Source organism: Ursus maritimus, unplaced genomic scaffold, assembly GCF_017311325.1.
Source record: "Ursus maritimus isolate PB19 unplaced genomic scaffold, ASM1731132v1 scaffold_19, whole genome shotgun sequence".
NCBI lineage: Eukaryota > Metazoa > Chordata > Mammalia > Carnivora > Ursidae > Ursus > Ursus maritimus.
In genome coordinates, this window is record NW_024424341.1 from 43100092 (window position 1) to 43120882 (window position 20791).

The 20791-nt window shown below is 48.3% G+C and overlaps 1 protein-coding gene and 1 long non-coding RNA gene across 2 annotated transcripts; one reads left to right on the forward strand and one right to left on the reverse strand.

Annotated features, from left to right (window-relative positions):
* The first annotated feature begins 202 nt into the window (after positions 1-202).
* On the forward strand, positions 203-19771 carry LOC121103332. The gene is made up of 2 exons (XR_005835499.1): positions 203-993; positions 18373-19771. It is a non-coding gene; the product is annotated as an uncharacterized LOC121103332 (long non-coding RNA).
* Positions 12963-18380, reverse strand: LOC103677217 (zinc finger protein OZF-like). Its single transcript, XM_008706458.2, has 2 exons — positions 16367-18380; positions 12963-15120 (listed from the first exon to the last, which is right to left on the reverse strand). Exons 1-2 carry the CDS (start codon positions 16398-16400, stop codon positions 13511-13513), a joined length of 1644 nt encoding a protein of 547 aa, XP_008704680.1. The 5' UTR covers positions 16401-18380; the 3' UTR covers positions 12963-13510.
* Positions 19772-20791: the final 1020 nt, after the last annotated feature.

A 20791-nucleotide genomic window follows, 5' to 3' on the forward strand; every position in this document is an offset into this window, starting at 1 on the left:
GAAGAGTGCCCTGGCGACGACGGAAGTCCCGCCCCATCCTCTGCCGCTCACGAGAAACGCCCAGACTCGGATCAAGCCGCGGCTCGAGGCCCGCAGCCCACTACGACACTAGGTCCCTGAGCCAGTCCCGGTGTGGCTGGGTCGTTGCCTAGGTGATCAGGGCTCGCGCCCGCCGCGCCGATGCTTACGCGACGCGAACTACATTACCCAGAAAGCCCCTCACCGAGCGTCCGCTCGGCGTATCCCAGTTAGCACCCAGGAGAGGGGCGTTTCCGCGCGCTGTCCGGACTCTGGCCAATGATGGGCTAGGGGACGGGCGTTTCCGGGACGGCCGCAGTCTTCTGGTCGCCACTTCCGGTATCCGGACGTTTCTTTGGCAGCTTGCCGTACTGTCTGCTTCGCCTGAGGGACCTTGCTGCCAGGCTGTGGACAGTGTCCAGGAGGCTCCCTGGGCCTGCGGACGTGATGAGTGAGCGGATTGACTAGTTACGGCTGAAGAATTGCATCCTGTCCCCCACCCGGCTGGACTCTGAGTCCCAGTGTCCTTAGTCTCCGACTGAGCTCCAGGCCTCGGTGTTCAGGACAGTGGAGCGTTCGCAGGTGCCGAGTCTTCATTCCAGAATCCAGTATGTTAAGAGGTAGAGGGTACAGGCGGAGGGATCTGCATGTGCAAAGACTCGGAGGTGGGACTGACCTGAGGACATTCAGGAAAGATCTGTCTTCCACTGCAGGGAACCAAGAGCATGAGAGGAGTCCCGCCTCTATTCCCGGGTGCTGGGAATCATAGAAATTTTTTAATAGAAGAGGAATGTCCATGATCTGATTTGGGATTTTGAAAGTATCCCAGTGAATACTCGGTAAACATACTAAGTGAACACACTGGTGGGAGAGGGATTGTGGCCAACCTGAAAACAGGGATATTCATGAGGATGCTGCTGCAGTATTCATCGGGACAGTTATGATGGTGGCCTGTCCAGAGCAGAAGCAAGAGAGGTGAGAGAAGTGATCAGATTTCAGTTATATTTTCGTGTTGGAGTTGATGGGATTTCGTGCTGTATGTGAGGAGTGAATGTAAGTGGTGGATAAAGGACCATCCCAAGGGTTTAGAAGGAATGGGGTACTACTCATTGAGATGGGAAGCTCGCAAGAGGAGGATGTTTTTGGGAAGATTAGTACTTAGGTTTTGTAGAAGTAGAGTCCGAATTGTCTGGAGACCTCGGAGCGAGGGTGACACATGTACCTGTGAACACACAGGGAGTTCTGGTTTGGCCTCATGTCCAGGCTGCAGTCCAAGGAAGGACCCGAGAATGGCATTTTGGAAGGAGAGTCTTAAGTTGTGCTTACAGATGGATGGCTCTGAGGTGAATGTGGGGTGTCCACACGAAGGACCAGTGGCTAGATGGAGGAGATGGGTGCAGAAAAAGAGAAGCACTGTCTAAAGATCAATGGATCTGGGGACAGTGCACATCCAGGAGGAGGGCCCACCCTCAGAGGGTGAACAGGCATGTCAGGGGACAAGGTTTGGGAGACATAAGGGGAGGTGGCTGGCAGGACAGCTTGGGGCTCCAGGTCCCATGCCGAGTGCTTAGATCACAGCCATCTGCTCCCTGCCCTGGTATTGCAGAGCCCATTGACCTTTAAGGAGAAGAATGCGTATCTCTCTTAGAAAAAATTGGGCTCCTTCATAAGGCATAGTGGGGCTACTACCATGGCATGGTCCTGTCCTCACCAGTTAGGCCAGTGTGTTCCCCATGGGATGTGCTGCTGGCCCTGGTGCTGGCCCATGTTTGATACCTCTTCTCTGAGACTGTTGCATAAGCAACCCCAACTCCTTTTGCCTTGCGACCTTTTTATCATGGTCATGGGTCAGAAATATCACAACCAGCCTAGGAGATCACATCCAGCTTGGTCATTACCTGGCCAAGAGACCCCATCAGGGCCTGTTGCTTTTCTGTCCCCTCTGTCAGGAAAAAAACCCTCCAGCAGGTTTTCTGCCAGCTGTCTCTTGTCAGCCCCTGTGATGGCACATGAGTACTGACATGGTCATTGATTGTGGGGACAATGAGCTTTTCTGCTGAGATCTTTCCTGGTTCTAATATTTTGTGAGGTTGAGTTCTCCAGATGCATAGGTGGTCCTCACCCACCTTGCTCTGTCATGGGTAAATCACCCTGACAGGGGGTTGACCTCTCACAAACCACTTCTCACAATCCCCCGTAAGAATGACTGTCTGCACTACCCTAAATGTGCTCACCCAAGTTGAACTTGGCAAGGAGACCCAGACGGGGCAGCTTGAATCATTTCTTGACCAGAGAAGCCCACAGAGGACCAGTCCTGGTCAGTGCAAAACTGCTGTGGGAGGGCCTGTAGCAGTGGTGTGATCCCTCATCTGGTGCCTGACCTATGCCCTCTGTTCCCCTGGTGCCAAAGTGAGTAGCTATGCCTCTTTTCTATCATTCTGACCCCTTTCTCACACTCCATTCTGCTTTCCCTTGACTCTTGTCCCCTGGCTGATCCCTCTGTGTCCTTTGCCTTACAGACTTTCTCCTTCTTCCCTCTTCTGGTCAGGTCCCCCACCAGGGGCCTCCCCTTAACATGTCCTGAGCTGATACATATATTTAAGTAGTTCTTGAAAATTTGTTCCTGAATGAGACTGCTTGTTCCCTCAAAGGAAGGTGGACACAGTATCAGTGGCTGGACCACCCTCACTGCACAGCCCCTGCCTATCACCAGGCCCTGCCAACTCGACGTTTCGCAGAACCCACAGAGAACTGACACTGAAGAGACACCCAGTAAGCGTATGGTATCTGGAGAGGTTTTCAATCACCAAAAACATTTCAGAATGGGAAAAAAAAATCCCAAGTACGTTGTGAAGGTGGGGAGGTCATCACCGTCCTCCATCCTGAGAAAGCAGAAGTACATTCATATCTTCAAATGTTGTGAGTGTAGTAACATGAGAAAGCCTCCAGCCAGAGCTCTATTCCTTTGAATGCACTAGAATGTTCTCCTTGAGAAAGCCTTTATAAAGGCAGGGAGTATGGCCCACCCTTGAGCAGAATTTTTCCTTTGCCCCTGCACTAAAGGACTCAAGTACAGAGAATGTGGGCATCTGCATCCAGAGCTCCATTCTTGTTATCACCAAAAGATTAATATCAGAGAACAGTTGTACAAAGGCAGTAACTTTTAAAATATTTAACCCGTTTCACACAATCCCCATTGGAGAAAGGCATAATGAGTATAGCTGATGTTGGAAAGCCTTCTCTCACAGATTTCATCCGGTTTTGCAGCAAGTTACTGCATTGGGAGTATAGTGAGTGGGAGAGCAAAAAGCTGCAGCTCCTGCCGTGTTCTGCATAATAATAACACTGGAGAAAGTTCCTGTGTGTATAGCCAGCATGGGAGAACTGTTGGCCACAGCTCCTGCCCTGCAAACACCAACAACTTCACTAGAAAAAAGCCATTTGAGAGCGGTGAGTGTAGTAAAGTATCAGCTGCCCTATTTCTTTTTTTTTTTAATGTTTTATTTTAAATAATCAACCTATTTTAAAAACTTCATTCAATATAAAAGAATTGATACTTGGGAAAGAACCTCACCTGGGGAAATACTCCATGACTGCCCTGTGTGTGGGGAAGCCTATAGGGGCCGCATTGTACTTTGTGACCACTTGTCACACTGCTGGGTGCTGTGAAAAAAGCCCTTCTGTGTTTGATGGTCACCTCCTATTGCTCAGCATAAGCAGTCCCTGTTCCCTGCTTGCCTTACCCTGGAGGGATAGTGGCAGCCCAGCACCCATTGAAGTGGTATCATGGTGCTCACCCCTGACTGAGTTTGGCATGGACGTGACTCCTGCTCTAAGCAAGGGGCCTTATGGGGTAGTTTCTGGCTTCTGGGTAAGTTTCCCATCGTTTATGGACCTTGTGAAATCTGCCTTTGACATCCATGATGACTTCATTGAGTTTCTTCAGGTACTCCTAACAGTTTTTATGCATTCCTCTGGTCACCCAGTTCTGGTACCGTGACCTCAGACTTCTCTGGACCATTTGATAATGAATATATCACCAGTTAATTCGCCTTTGATATTAGAGTCTTGTTTAGCAGGAGTGCATCGAGAACATGACAGAGGTGTTCTTAGATTGGTCATCAGGGCCCCTGTAGCACCTCACAGAGGGCACAGCAGCAAGGCATGGTGCATCCGTGTCCAGATGTGACTCAGTTTGCATTTGTAACCCATGTGCCCTGGCAAAAAATTGAAGCCTGTCCGTTCGGAAGCTTCGGACCTGGAGTTCACTTAGAAAAGGCAGTGGTTGGTCTGGAAGAAGCAAGGGGTTGGTCTGTGTTTCAGGGAGTGTCTTTCCCACCTCAGCAGTGTTGAAAGGAAGCACCCTGAAGGCCAGATCCTAGTAATATATCACCCACTCATGTTTGTATCAGAAGGAAATGAGTACTGTTAATGGGTAAAGAAAACAGGAGTGTGAGGAAATAGGACATGGGGGAGCCTGGCACACCGTTTTGATGTCTGGGCCCTTGCAAGATGAAGGGTTGGAGATGGTCTTAAGGATCTTTATATGTCCCAGAGCTGTACTCCTAACCAATGCTTTATGCATTCCTGTCATGCTTAGTGGGCCGGATACTTTTGGTTATCACCATGTGGTCAGGAACTCCAGGACTGTGAGAAAGCCCATAGTCCTGTTTGTTAAGTGGCTTTATTGAAGTGTAATTTACATATTATAAAATACACCCATTATAAGTGCATAATTAATGACTTTTAGTAAATTTATGGAGTTGTACAACATTATCTTACCCCATTCCTATTGCCTCAGAATATTCCTTTGGACACTTTTATAGCCAAAACCCACTCCCATCCCTGGCGTCTGGTAACCACTAATCTATGTTATGTCTCTATACTTTTGGCTTTTCTGGGTATTTCGTATCAATGGAATCATATAATATGTGGCTCTTGTGTCTTATCACTTAGAATAATGTTCTTGAGGTTATTTGTGTTATTTGTATATATCAGTATTTTATTCCATTTTATTGCTGAATAATATTCCTTTGTATGGATATACCGCAGTTTATTTATCAGTCATTAATTGGTAGATTTTGAATTGTTTCCAGTTCTTGGCTATTATAAATAATGCTAGTAGGCACATTTGCTTACAAATCTTCGTGTAGACATAGGTTTTCGTTTTGCTTCAGTAGATTCTGTGGGAGCCAACGGCAGGCTGCCCCAAGATGGGCTGTTTTGGCATTAAGATTATTTTGACTTAAAAGTAACCGATTTTGATTACTTCAAAGTAATGAAAAGTACCTGGGTGGCTCAGTCAGTTAAGGCATCTGACTCTTAGCTCAGGTCTTTTTTTTTTTTTTTTTAAGATTTTATTTATTTATGTGACAGAGAGACAGCCAGCGAGAGAGGGAACACAGCAGGGGGAGTGGGAGAGGAAGAAGCAGGCTCATAGCGGAGTAGCCCGATGTGGGACTCGATCCCGGTATGCCGGGATCACGCCCTGAGCCGAAGGCAGCCGCTTTAACGACTGCACTACCCAGGCGCCCCTTAGCTCAGGTCTTGAGGCAATTGCGTTCTGCACTATGTATAGAGCCTACTTTAAAAAAAAAAAAAAAAAGTAATCAAAACCCTGGGTGGTTCAGTCGGTTGAGTGGTTGAGTGTCTGCCTTAGGCCCAGGTCATGGCCCCGGGGTCCTGGGATCGAGCCCTGATTCAGGGTCCCTGCTCAGCGGGGAGCCTCCTTCTCCCTCCCCTCCCTGCTCCTGTTCTCTCTCAAATAAATAAATAAAATATTCCAAAAAAACCCAAAAACAACCAGCAGATGCTGGAAAAGCTCTCTGCCTTTCCCCGCAACTGCCTAATTTACATTGGAAAGGAGAGCCTGTAATAGGAATAGAGCTATTAACAGAGACGCCCCTTTACTTAAGGAATTTATCTGCACAATAGAGCAACCTTGTGTTTCCAAGCCTCTCCTTTCACCTTCTTGCTGGTGGGCTTTCTCCTCTTCGTATCCTTGTCCTCTACCCATAGCTCCTGTAAGCTTCATGTTGCCTCACCGTCTTTGGAATTTCATGTCTGTTGATTCCCGTATGTATACGCATTAAATTTGATTTTCTCCTGTTAATCTGTATCATGTCAATTTGATTCTAACTCCAGTTAGAAGGACCATAGGGCAGAGTAAGGGCTTCCTGCCTGACAAATCCTAGGAGTGGAAGTGCTGAGTCATATGTTAAATTCCTGTTTCTCCCTTTACTGCCAAACTGTTTTCCAAAGTGTCCGTACCATTTTATATTCCCTCCAGCTCTGTAGGACTGTTCCGTTTTCTCCACCTTCCTGCCAAGACTTGGTGTTGCCATCTGTTTTTTCCTAATGAATAATGATGTCAGAGATCTTTTCATGTGCTTTTTAACGATCTGTTTATCTTCTTTGATAAAATCTCTACTCAGATCGTTTGTTCATTTTTACTTGGGTTGTCTTCTGATCATTGAGTTGTACAAATTCTTTGTATATTCTGTATTAAGATTCCATATATATATACAGGTATTTATTTCCTCTTGGTCTGTGGCTTGTTTTAATTTTCTTAATGACATCTTTTGAAGAGCAATATTTTACTTTTTCTTTAATGTAAGCTCTAAGACGAACAGGGGGCTTGAACTCAACCCTGAGATCCAGGAGTCTCTTGCTCTACCAGCTGAGTCAGCCAGGTGCCCCTTGAAGAGCAATATTTTACATTTTGATGAAGTCTATGTAGAGGCTGCTTTTAGGCAAACAGGCCTAAGCAACGGAGTGTAGAAAGAGCCCACAGTGCCCCCCTGGCTTAATACAGACAGGCCCATCAGGCGACCCACCTCAAAATATGGATAGGCCCAGGGGGCCTGGGTGGCTCAGTTGGTTGAGCATCCAGCTCTTGATTTTGGCTCAGGTCATGATCTCAGGGTCGTGGGATTGAACCCTGTGTGGGGGCTCTGCACTCAGGGGGAGTCTGCTCAGGATTCTCTCCCTTTCCCTCACCCTCTGCCCTCCCCTCGCTCACATGTGCACATGTGCCTTCTCTCTCTCTCTCTCAAATAAATAAATAAATAAATAAATCTTGAAAAAAAAGGAAAAAAATATCCATAGGCCCTAACTGGCCAAGGGGCTACTTACACTAGGCACAGTTACCAAAAAGGAGAATTCCGTATGTCACCAATCTCCTTATCTTCCCCCTTCAAAAACAGCTCCACCCACCGCGTGGTTGCTGACAGCCTCTCCTCCGCTGACCTGCCCCCTGCTCCCTTTTGGTATAACCAGTAAACTTCTATCTCCTTTGTTCTGCCTCAGGTGAAACCTCCCGTACCATCGATTTCCACCTGATCTTTGCCCCATATTTGGGGTTCCCTATTCGATTGAGAGACACCCCATTTAGACACCACAGTCTAATTTATTAGTTTTTCCATTTATATATCGTCTCCTGGTTTCATATCTAAAAAATTATTTCCCTACCCCAAAGTAAACATTTTTCTCCTGTTTTTCATCTATCAGGTTGATAGTTTTAGCTCTAATATTTCCATTTATGATCCATCCCATGGCCACTTTTATGTGTAGTGTTAGGTAGGGGTCTAAATTCATCTTTTTGCATGTAGATATCTAATTTTCCAAGAACTATTTGCTGAAAAGGCCATCTTTCTACATTGTACCTTTATTGAAAATCAGTTGAGTAAAGTTATTTTGGTACTCTCAAGTCTGTTCTCCGGATCTGTATGTCTGTTCTTATGCCAGTGCCACACTGTCTTGATTATTGTAGCTTTATAGAAACTTTTGAAATCAGGTAAGGTAAATCCAACTTTGTTCCTCGTCAAAATTATTTTGGCTGTTGTATGTCTTTTGTGTATCAGTGTGAATTTAGGATCAGTTTGTTAGTTTCTACTGAAAATGTCAGCTGTGATTTTGATAGGGATTGCATGGAATCTGTATATCAATTTAGAGAACACTGTCATCTTAAAGCATTGAATCACCTAAACCATGAACATGGAATATTTCTCACCAGTTTCTCTTAGCACTGTGTTAAAGCTTTCAGAGTACTTTCAGAGTATTGCTCTTTTGTTAAACTTATTGCTGCTTCATCCTTTTTCAGGCTACTATGAATCGAATTGCTTCATTAATTTCATTTGATGATTTGTATGGGAAACTGAGCAGCTCTGTTTTGTTGTTTGTTGCATCTGTATATACTGCATATATTTGCATATATACATATATATTTTTAGATGGGGGAGAAGAGGACAGGGGCATAGAAGGAGAGGGAGAGAGAAAATCTCAAACAGACTCCATGCTGGGCGTGGAGCCCCAACGCAGGGCTTGATCCCACGACTCTGAGATTATGACCTGAGCCAAAATCAAGAGTCAGACGCTTAACCAACTAAGCCATGCAGGTGCCCCTACATGTATATTTTCATATATACTTTTTAATGGATTCCTTGGGATTTTCTACACACAGATCATGTCATCTGCAAATAAAGACACTTTAACTTCAGGAACACCTGGGCGGCTCAGTCAGTTAAGCATCTTCCTCGGGCTAAGGTCATGATCCCAGGGTCCTGGGATTGAGTCCCACATTGGGCTCCTTGCTGAGTGGGGAGCCTGCTTCTCCCTCTGCCTGCCACTGCCCCTGCTTGTATACTGTCTCTCTGACAAATAGATAAAATCTTTTTTAAAAAAGGCACTGTAACGTCTTCCTTTCTAGTGTATATCCTTTTTTTCTTTTTAAGATTTTATTTATTTATTTGAGAGAGAAAGAGCACAAGTGGGGGACAGGAGGGGTCGAGGGAGAAGGAGAAGCAGACTCCCTGCCGAGCAGGGAGCCCGACATGGGGCTCGATCCCAGGACCCTGAGATCATGACCCGAGCCGAAGACTGATGCTTAACCAGCGGAGCCACGCAGGCGCCCCTCCAATGTATATCCTAATTTGCGTTTCTATCCCATGCCCTCCTGGGAGAGGCTGAAAGATTCTATGCTCTCCATCTTTTAACTCAGATACCAAGAGCTCACCTGGGGAAGGGAGAAATGGGCCTAAAAACCTTACAGTGATGCAGAAGATGCTGCTGATGTCTTGTTCTGGAGGAGGTTTCATAGCACACCCCCTACAACGACAGGAAGCTCTTTTCCTGGGTTAAAAAGACATGCCCTCTAGACACGAGATCCTGCTAGGCAGGTTACCTCCTGTGTTCATATAAGAACGAGGTGGGCATATTAAGTGATAATCACTGGGTATGAGGAAATAGGGAGTGGAGACCGGCAACCTGGAGTGACTGTGCTGTCTGCGGGGAGCCATGACTGCTTTGATGACTGAGTCTGTGTAGGGTGATAGTGTCCAGAGTTTCTCAGGACCTGCAGACCTTCATATCTGCCACAGCCATACAGATCATCAATTAAATACAGGGAAAACTGAATCACAGAGACTTTGTAGCTTGTCCAAGAGCACACAGGTCATTAGTAGCTGGTACATAAACGTACAGCGTGTAGCTCCAGAGTCTGTGCTCTTACCCACCTCACTATCTCTAGAACACCTGTAGGAGTGTTGTGAACTTTAAATAAAAGAACACATTTTAGGGGCCCCTGGCGCGCTCTGTAGAGCATGTGACTCTTGATCTCGAGGTTTTAAGTTTGAACTCCAGGTTCGGTGTGGAGATTACTGAAAAATAAAACCTTTAAAAAAATAATAACATGTTTTACATAGAAGGCATGTGCTTCTTTGCCATTCATATATCTTCTTTCGTGAAGTGAGTATTCAAGTCACTTTTGCCCATTTTTAAAAATTGGGTTGTCTTATTAGGTTGTTTGAATTCTTCATATATTCTAGATTCAGATCCTTCGTCAGAATTTGTTTTGCAGACAGTTTTTGCAGTCTGTGGCTTACATTTTCATTTTGTTGACGTGACTATTGAAGCCTCTTAATCTTTTTTTTTAAGTTTTTATTTATTTAAGTAATCTCTACACCCAACGTGGGGCTTGAACTCACAACCCTGAAATCAAGAGTTGTGTGCTTTTCCAACTAAGTCAGCCAGGTGCCCCCTGACATGACTATTGAAAAGCAAAAATTAAAAATTTTGATCAAGTCCAGTTGATTTATTATTTTTTTCTTGTCATGCTTTTTGTTATAGTTAAGAAATCCACCCAATCCAGGGTCACTGTGCTTTATTCTGGAAGTTTTATTGTTACAAGTTTTATGCTTATGTCTATGATGAATTTTGAGTTAACTTTTGCATGACTTGAGGTGAGCCTAGAGGTTTGTTGTTACATGTGGCTACTCAGTTGTTCCAGCACTATTGGTTGAGAAGTTTATCTTTTTCGCTGTTGAATTGCCTTGGCCTATTTTGGTACATGGAACCCAAAAGTCCACTTGGCATCTGGCTTCAGGCATTAAGTGGATCTGGGGCTCAAATGATCAGGAAGGGCTGCTTCTGACCATCATCAACACTGCCTTCCTCTGTGGCTGGTTCACAGGACAGTCTTCCTGTAGAGTCAAGATGAACATTAGATGCTCAGAGCCACAAGGGCTTTGTTTTAGATGTTCCAGCATATGCACATGCACAGCCACACACACACACACACACACACACACACACACACAGCAGGCCAGCTGCCTTCAACGGAGCCCTGATGGGGAGAGCAGAAGTCAGGTTCACGTCAGGACCATTTCACCACATTGGGCATTCAGGATAAAAGGGATTGAGTTCTGATGACGTCTGCCCTACTTTGCTTGCACGCCTGAGCTCCACGTGGATCAGCTGGACTTTTTAACTCTAATCCCAAGCTGCCCTTCCGTGTTGGTACGAGGCAGTTGTTACACCCAGGAGGGAGAGCCTGAGCAGGCCAAGGATCCCTGAATACATCGTCAAGCTGGGAGGACTTGAGCTTCACGAAATAAATTGGTACTGTGGAGAGACCAAACACTCAGAACCAACAGGCCTTTGTTTGCTATGTTCTGGCACCACCAGGGAAATACTGAGGTTCTAATAAGTTGGCCGGTGTGTGCAGATCCCTGGTGAGTAGAGAAGGCAGATAAAAGACTTCATTCATGCACTGGGAGCAGTGTTTTAAGGTCTGACCATAGCTGGTCACATGGGTACAAGGAGTTGAGCTCTTGATGATCCATGATCCCTTTTCTTGGAAGCCTGATATCCCAAGGTTCCAATGGGAATTTGGTTCTGACTCCAAGCCTCCCACATTAATGGAAGGCAGTTATAATCCCCAGAAGGTCCGGGGGATGCCATGATACCTTGGGATGCGGCGAGCACTTAGGCAGACCTGCCACATGCTTGGCTGACCGCAAGCCTGGGTCATGCCATCCCTCACATGGTCAGCTTCAGGGAACTGGGGGTCCTGAGTGGAATAGCAACAGCAGTGCCACCTCCCCTGCCACATGCTGTGCGGTTAACACTGTGCCCAAAGCCTTCGTGTCTGGGGAACCCTGGGCACCTGACAGCCTGGTTTGCTTATTTTCTGACAGTTGCAAGTGTTGGACCAGGAACACATGTGTAGCCCATATATATAGGTAGCATATATACCTATAAACTTTGTATAGAAGTTTTCAACATTTATAAAATCAAAAGGCTTCACATAAACATATGGATCTCTCACTCTTGGAAAACCAGGAAATGGGGGCAACCATATGTTGATTACATCATCTCTGATCCCTGTACCCAGGGATAGCCTTGCCTCAGTGGCAGCAAAAAACAGCAGGTGATGAAGGCCATGGACACCACACTGACCTGGAATATTGGCTGAGCTACAGAAGTCCTGGACTACAGTCCCAGGGTTCCTGCCTGTGCATTGATGGCCTTGAAGTGACCAGCACAGGGAGACTACGAGAGTCCACACCACCATTAGATTATTCACTCTAGCAGTGAGCAGCATACTGCTGGTTACGCCCATTGTAAAGGGTCATTGTACCCGTCGTGCTGGAGGACAAGATGAGAGTATGCGGGACTTTCTAAGAGCTGCAGAACTGAGTCTCTCCTATGGCCAAAGTCAGTGTCAGCAGACTTGGCAAATGCTCTATATCAGGTTTTGTTTTGTTTTGTTTTCTAGTTTTTTGTTTCAAAGACTATTGTCTATTCATTTTTTGTGGTATAAATTCTACCATGGCTGATTGAAAGCCATCCATGTGATTGTTACTGAATATAGAATTGAGCACAATTCTTGTGAGTGGGTATGATGTGGCTCAAGCATAGCATCTCCTCTGTTTGCCAGTCTCCCTGACTCCCTCACCGCAAAACCAGTGTTTCTGTACCCACTTATGGTTCTACCTGGCCCTTGCAGATCTTACATCCAGTGGTAACCTGCCTATTGATTTTGGACATCAGGGGCCTTACTCATGGACAAGTCCCAGGAGACACTGGCCCCTCAACTCTACTGGGGAACGTGGGACATTCCCAGGAACAAAGAACCCAACCCAGGAAGGACTAGAGATTGCCATATGGACCCAATGTCCAAAGCTCTGGGCCTATCAGGTTGTCGTGGCATCCAGAACACAAGATTTAACCCAGAGACTTTCAGCCTGTCCCAGAAGACTGTGGGCCTAGACTGCAAGCTCTTCTGTTCCATCCTGCTGTTGAAGTTGAGGTCTCCGACTGAGGCCTTTCTCCCTCTTTGTCCTGTTAGAGCCCAATTCTGTTCTCCATCTCCCCCCGCAAACAGTGAATGGAGATTAAAGATGGGTTCAACAGTAAGGCCTTTATTATCACACACTCTGTAGACAGAAGGGTTGGGTGATTTGGAGACTGGACAAATCCATTGCAGGCACCATCTGTAGACAGCAATACCCACAGGGGCGCATGGGTGGCTCAGTTGTTAAGCGTCTGCCTTCAGCTCAGGTCATGATCCCAGGGTCCTGGGATCAAGCCCCGCATTGGGCTCCCCGGGAGCCTGCTTCTTCCTCTCCCTCTGCCTGCTGCTCCCCCTCCCCTACTTGTGCTTGCTCTCTCTGTCAAATAAATAAATAAAATCTTAAGAACAAAGCAAAACAAAAAAACCAAAACCCACAAAAGAGGGAAACTACTTCTGCAAGTCCCCAGACTCCAGTCAGATCCTCCTGGAGAGAAAGAGGTCAGGGCTATGCCTGAACCACTGGGGACAGGGCAGAGATGGTAAATGAGGCCACGCCAAAGAGCTCCCATCACTCATGTCTCCTTCCAGGGAATGAGAGAGCACAAAATCAGCCTTCCCTGAGTATGCTGAGATGACAGGCTGTGGGGGGACCTACCAGCTAGTAGAAGTGAGATGGCATCTGGCAGTGACAGAATCTGGCAAAGCATCTGGACAGATTAGAAAGTGTGATGTAGCTCCTGAAAGCTTCCCAGGTATCTGGCAATCTCCTGGTAGGGGTGTTAGGATATTTTTCAACTTTTGGCTTATGGCTTCTTCACAAAGGTTCCTTTCACAGAAGTTTTCTCAGGAGTGAACTCTTTTAAGGTGAACAAGGAAAGTGCCCCAGTTAGTTAGTGGTTTTCCACATTTGCCACACTCCTAAGGCCTTTCTTTGGTATGACCCTTCCGGTGCTGAGTGAGGCTGGCGCTCTGGCTGAAGGCTTTCCTATGTCCACTGCGCTCAGATGGCTCTTTTCCAGTATGACCTTTCTGGTGCTTAGAGAGGTTTGAGCTGTAGCGGAAAGCTTTTCCACACTTGTTACACTCATAAGGCTTTTCTCCCGTGTGAACTCTCTGGTGCTGACTGAGGATGGAGCTTTCACTGAAGGCTTTCCCACACTGGCTGCACTCATAAGGCCTTATTCCAGTGTGAACTTTCCGGTGTTTAACAAGGTTCGAGCTATAGCTGAAGGCTTTTCCACATTCACTGCACTCATAAGGCCTTTCTCTGGTGTGAACCTTCTGGTGCTGAATGAGCGCAGAGCTTTGACTAAAGGCTTTTCCACATTCTGAGCACTCATAAGGCTTTTCTCCAGTATGAATTCGCTGATGTGGAACAAGGTTGGAGGGGCAACTGAAGGCTTTCCCACACTGGTTGCACTTATAAGGCCTTTCTCCTGTATGACTCCTTTGATGCAGAGTAAGTTTGGAGGTTTGCCGGAAGGCTTTTCCACATTCGCTGCACGCAAAAGGCCTTTCTGTGTTGTGAACTTTCTGATGCCGAACAAGATGAGAGCTGTTAATGAAGGCTTTCCCACATTCGTTGCACTCATAAGGCCTTTCCCCAGTGTGTATTTTCTGGTGTTCGGCAAAATTGGCGACACAGCTGAAGACTCTCCGGCACCGTCTGCACTCGTAAGGCCTTTCTGTGTTGTGAACTTTCTGATGCCGAACAACATGGAAGCTGCGAGTGAAGGCCTTCCCACACTGGCCACACTCAAAAGGCCGTTCTCCAGTGTGAACTCTCTGGTGCTGAACAAGTGAGTGTTTCCGGGTGAAGGCTTTCCCACATTCACTGCAACTGTGATGCATTTTTCCAGAATGAACTTTCTGATGTGTCCTCAGTTTAAAAAGGTGGCTGAAGGCCTTCCCACATTCCTGACACACATGGGATGTTTCCCCAGTGTGATTTTTTTGGTGTTGAACAACGGTGGAGTTCTCTTTAGGGACATTTGCCCCTGTTGGGCATTGGAAGGGTCTCTCTCTGGAGTGAGCTAGCAGGTGGTCCAGGAGCATGAAGGCCTTTAGAAAGGCTTTCCCACAGTCGCTGCACTTGAAGGGCTTCTGTGTGGCGTGGACTCTGTGCTGCTGGAGGCCGGAGTGGGGCTGGAAGGCCTCCTTGTGCTTGGTGCCCCTGTGTGGCTTCCCCATGCTGTGGGTGGCCTGATGCTGCAGGAGGTCGTGGCTGTCCAGCACATCCTCAGCATGTTCAATGCTTGTGGAGAGTTCACTGTGCTCCTGCTGGTGCTGGTGAGCGTTTGTACCAAGCCGGAGGCCTCTTCCACATGCCTCACACTCGTATGGTTTCTGCCTAAGGTGTATTCCCTGATGCTTAGCCAGGTGTAGTATGTCTTTCAGAACCAGGCCACACATGTCACAGGTGTCGGCCTTCTGGGTGGAAGGACATACCTTAGGGGTCCTTAAATGGAGCGCTCCTTCTACAGAAACACTCTGTTCAAGAGGGGCTTCCTCCACTGCACACCAACAACCTGAAAGCAGAGAAATACTGGTGAAGTGTATATAGGCTTTGCTGGGAGGGGGCAGCCCCTTCACAGATGTGGATCTGACAAATTTAGGAGTGAATCTGTAGGATCAAGTCAGGGTGAGGTAGAGCTTGTGGTGCAATACTCGTCCCAGGAAAGCCACCAAAGGTGAAGATTCAACACGTAAGAACACAAGTGTAGGGTTCCGGCTGGGAAGAGAGGCAGGAACTGCAACACTTCAGCTTTCAGCAGGACCCAAAACAGGCAAGCCCCAGATCTCTGATAGGAGCAGGGGACACAACGGTGTGTGCTTGAGCCCAGGAAAATCCAGCTGCAGCCTGGCATCTGGTGCTTAAAGCCTATATGAGGATATGTGTGCATCCCCTAATACACTGACTGTGGGCTAATGTGGGACATCCCCTGTAAAGGGAGGGGTAGAGGCAATGAAGAAGACACAGAGATCAGAGCAGTGTCCAGGGACAAACGAGAAATGGCAAGAATGTGGTGTCTAGAATGAGGAAGGAAATTGGAGTAAGGTACGGCTACTGGCCCCAGCAGCAAACACTAGTGGATACAGGGCACATGCCCAGTACAGTGGTAACCCAGCCCCAGTGTCACCTCTGTTCCAGCTCCCACTCATGAGAGCCAGACCCCCTCCCATCCTCTTGTGCAGTATATGGAGATATGTCCACCCTCTCAGGCTCCCAGGGTTCTTTGTCCTGTTCCAGGTGAGCAACCGCACAGGGCCTGAAAGTTTTAAGTTCTAGGAACAAGACAGGGTGGGTGAGTGGCTGGCCCAGCCAAGGGCAGCCTACCCTGTGGCAGACCAGAGGGAGCTCACTGGGAAGCAAACTCAGTGTTACAAAATAAGTCTCCGAGGAGCATCTCACAGGAAGGGCCCAGTGGCCGCCACGAGTAATGACCAGGTCAGTGTCAACAGTCTGTGACATCGCCAGGCTCCTGGAAATGTCTGATATAAAAAGGGGAAGAACCTGGGCATGAAGGTGCCACTGATCTAGACGAACTCAGGCAGCCAGACTGAGACCCCGAGTCCTGAGCCCTTCCCCAGAAAGGGAAGAAGATATTGGGGCTCCTCAGGGAACGAAGCAGGCTGTGCCTGTGCCCCAGCTCTGCGCACACAGCTCAGAGGAGGAAGCAATACCCATGCTCAGCTCTAGGAAGACAGAGCTGTTCCTGGAGAAGAGGAAGGACAGAGAACAGAACAGGAAGCTGGGGGGTGGGAGGGCCTTACCCAGTGAGGCCACAAGCGCCAGGTTCTCCAGCATCACATTATGGTACAGGTGCCTCTGAGTCTCATCAAGGAGCTCCCACTCCTCGCGGGAGAAGTACACGGCCACGTCCTCAAAGGTCCCCCAGTCCTGTCACGATGAGGACAGCTAAGTCAGCCACACCAAAGGGCAGCAAAAAAAAAAAAAAAAAAAATACACAGATGAACCCATCCAGACCTAGGCCCGTGACTCTACTTGCTGACACCTTTCTGGTGGATAGTCTCTGACCCTCAGGTCACCCCTACCAACACACTCCTAGGTCACCCTTCTCCCTAAGCTCCAATGCTGTGGGTGCCATTGTCTCCTTGTGTCCCACTGATCACTGTGTCCTCCTTCACACAGCAGGGAGGTGGGCAGATAGTTGCCACAAGCTCTGGGCCTCGTTGTGGGGCCTCACTGCCTCCTAGCAGGCAAATCCCCTGGCTTCCCAGATCCTGCCTCCCAGAGCAACCAAATTTGGGCTCATCTCACATAGGTCCCCAGTACCAGGACTCCATCAATTCATACTCCGTGTGCATGTGCACATCCATCTTTGTACCACACATCTTCAGACCCCAGCACCATCACATGGCCTGTTCTTCCTCCCAGCAGTCCTACATACCACTGTGCAAATGGTGTCCAGAATGTGGCTGACTTGGTGAGGTCAGCCAGGATCCCATCCTGACCCAGATTTCCAAAAGTCCCAACTTTCAGAGGTGGCACCCAGCCTTCTTTCAGTTTCTCTAACTGGTCCTATTCCTACCTTTAACCCTTAGCCATCCAGACTAGGCCACAAAGACTTCTGGGACCTCCAAGTCTCTCTGCCTTCACTCATGCTGTCCCCTCACCAGTCTCAGTATTCTTCTTTCCTCCTGATGCACATTCAAAGCCCAGCCCCACGACCTCCCACCCCAGGCCTGGGACACTTGCAGCTGACTGCCACTGAGCTAATCTCCCATCCTGACTGAAACCCTCAGGCCCCACAGAGGGTGGCCAAGAAATGTTGGTGAACCCATACAGAGGTGCATAAACGGGAGCCACAATTCCACTGTCATGCTACTTGCATCTCTAATATGCCCCAGCCTCTGTCCCGGGGTCTTGGTTACTTTTTGGGCCCTCCTCTCACACACACCTTCTCTCGTGGCTGCTCCTCCCTCCATCTGACTTTGTGACACCCACCAACCCTGCCCTATACCCAGCCCAGCCACCCAGTCCTCAGCTGCCCCTGTAGGACATCCTTCACCATAAGCTAAAGATGCCCCCTCTCAAATCTGAGCCAGAGCTCCACCTCAGCTCATAGGCTGACTACTGCTGACTGGATGTCTCTAAGCTGAATTCCTCAGCATAACGTAGACATTCATGTCCAGCTGCCCATTCAGTACCTCCACCTGGAAGTCTTTAGGACATCTCAGCCTCGACAGGGTCAAAATCTGCCTCCTGATCTTCCCTGAAACGCCCCACCCAGCACCCTATTTCATTTGATGCACTTCAACTCCACCTTCTAGTAACTGAAGCCAAAATCCATGGAGATAGCCCAGGCTCCTCCACTTCTCTGCATATCATAAAATCTGGCTGGCTTAAAATCCAGATCCAACATCCAAACACTTCTCCCAACTCCAGTCACCACTCAGGCCAAGACACCATCACCCACCATATTTACTAAAAGAGCATCCTTACGGGCCTCCCTTTCTGCCCCCTCAACCTCACCCCCTACCCAACCCTACCTCTCTCTTCCACTCTGCAGCCAAAGGGAGCCTGTGAACACCTGAGTCAGATCACCTTTCTCCTCTACTCCAAACCTCCCATGGCTCCCACCACCCTCAGCCCAAGCTCCCCAGGCTGCCATTCCAGGCCTGAATTGTGCCCACCGGACACAAGGGAGACCTGTAGTTCCCTGAATACTCCCAGCTCAGCCTCAGCTCTCAGCATTTGCACATCCCGGTCCCAATGCCTGAAACTGCTTTCCATGTCTTGTCCCACTGGATTCCAGAATTGTGAAACTTCCCACAGAACCTCTGGCCAGGACTCAGGACCTCAGGCTTGGGGTGATCCTAGGGTACCAGCAGCAAAGGAAGAGAAGTGAAGGCGGAGGAAAAGAGTCCAGGGACTCCCCACTCCCCTCTACCGTGGGCCCCGGACCATGTGCATGGGGGTCCGGTGAGTGAGGGCGGCGGGCGCCCTCCACTCACTCACCCGCGCCGGGTCCACCAGCGCCGCAGCCGCCGCCGCCATCGGACCCGGGCAGGCCCTGAGTGCTCAGCCGATCCCCACACCTGCACTGGGCCAGGTGCCCGCCCGCCGCCCGTCGCAATGGGGGCCTCAGTCAGAGGGGGCGGAGGAAGAGGACACCCCCGTTACAGGAGATCACGGCTGGCACGAAGCGCGGCAGTTGATCTCATCCTCCTCACTGTCCTCCCCGGCTGGGTCCCAAGGAAGCGCCTGGAAAGCGGCCCCGACCCAGAGCTCAGGCCCCCAAGGACGCTGTATAACGACCTGTCAAGAGCAAAATGAACGTCCACAAGGGAGACGGCGGAAGTCCCGGGAGCCGCAGGAAATAGCCGTTTCGCTGTGTTGTGATTGGCTCACAGGTCGCCGTTAGCCTCCTTGGCCTTCTGGTCGACGTAGTTTCTGCCCCGCATTGGCCTGGCGAGGGGCGCCTGCTAGTTCTCCTAGGCAACGCCCAAGTGGCACCGCAAGGGGTACTGGGGAATGGAGCCCGAGATTAAGGATGGCAAAGGTGTGTTTTTAGCTTCCTCTTAAAGGGGCCACTCCAGATTTCCTCCCTCAAGAGAGGCAGGTGACCTGCATTCTGGAGTAGAGGGACCAGCCCTGAGGGGGCCCCTGGGGAACAGCTGCACTTGCGCATTTTCCCCCATCAGAAACTCTGGGGTGAGCCTCAACATTCTGTGCCTTGACAATGCCTCTTGGGGATGCTGAGGCTCACCCAGAATCAGCTCTAAATCAAAATCCAGAGATGAAATTTGATCAATAGCTACAACTTTCCTCGTGAGAAGTGGCATGAAAAGTGTTTAGGTACACAGTGCTGTGAAACTGAGTAAACGGGAACCTCACGAAAATGGAGTGAAAATGGAGTGAAAGGGGGAGCTCTCACTTGGAGTCAAGAATTACCAACAGAAGAATCTTCAACAGGAAAAGATGTCCATTGCATCCGCTACAAGAAATGAATGGGCCCTACAGCTGAGCCAATGAGAAACCATTATCACCCTGATCTCTTCTCCAATGGGCTTTCCTTCGAAACAGCCCCTTCTAACTTCCTCCTTTATCTCCATAAAATAACATTCTTCTTTTAGACTTGCCTGCAGTTTTGCTGTAGCTTGCATGTCCAGAATTGTAATTCTCTGCTATTCCCAAATAAACCCATTTTTGCTGGTAAAGGAACTGTTTTATTTTTAAGGTTAACACTACTAAATAAATAAGAGAGCTGTTGTTATTGTTACCATCATCATCATTATCCCAAGGCTCTCACAGCACTGCCAGGGGAGGGCAAATTGGAAACACCTCTCTAGAGAATCATTGTTGACATCTATCAAAATATAAAATGCACTCATCGATCCTTGACTTAGCAAGTAGCCATATAGGCAATGTTCAAATTTTATAAAAGTATATTCTTGTACTGTGGTAGGCAGAATATAATGACCCCAGAGATATCCAGGTCTTAATCTACAGAATGTGTAAATATGTTATATTACATGGCAAGGTGGAATTTAAATGGTAGATGGAATTAAGTTGATAATCATCTGACCTTGAGATGTGGTGATTATTCTGGATTATCTCAGGTGGCAGGTGGGTGGACAATGTAATAGCAAAGGTCCTTAAAAGTGGAACAGGGAGGGGACACCTGGGTGACTCAGCCAGTTAAGCATCTGCCTCTTGGTTTCAGCTCAAGTCATGATCCTGGGGTCATGCGATCGAGCCCCGCAATGAGCTCTGCACTCAGGGTGCAGTCTGCTCAAGATTCTCCCTCTCCCTCCCCTTGTGTCCCTCTACCCTTCTCCCTGCTTGCACGAGTGCACTCTCCCACTCACAAATAAATAAATTAAAATATTTAAAAAACAGTGGAACAGGGAGGCAGTGGAGATTGAGAGAGTTAAGATGAAGCATTTTTTTTTAAAGATTTTATTTATTTATTTGACATAGAGACAGCCAGCGAGAGAGGGAACACAAGCAGGGGGAGTGGGAGAGGAAGAAGCAGGCTCCCAACGGAGGAGCCTGATGCGGGGCTCGATCCCAGAACGCTGGGATCACGCCCTGAGCCGAAGGCAGACGCTTAACGACTGCGCTACCCAGGCGCCCCAAGATGAAGCATCTTTCTATGCCTGGCCAGAAAACACCAGATCCCTGTAGGCAGGCTCAACACTGTAAAACCTACAGTGAGAATGACAGGGTAT

Excerpts from the sequence above, each read along its gene's own strand:
- LOC103677217 (XM_008706458.2), bottom strand. The coding sequence starts at position 16,400 with ATGCTGGAGAACCTGGCGCTTGTGGCCTCACTGG. Across the intron at positions 15,121-16,366 it reads GGCGCTTGTGGCCTCACTGG|GTTGTTGGTGTGCAGTGGAG; the intron begins GTAAGGCCCTCC and ends CTCTGCTTTCAG.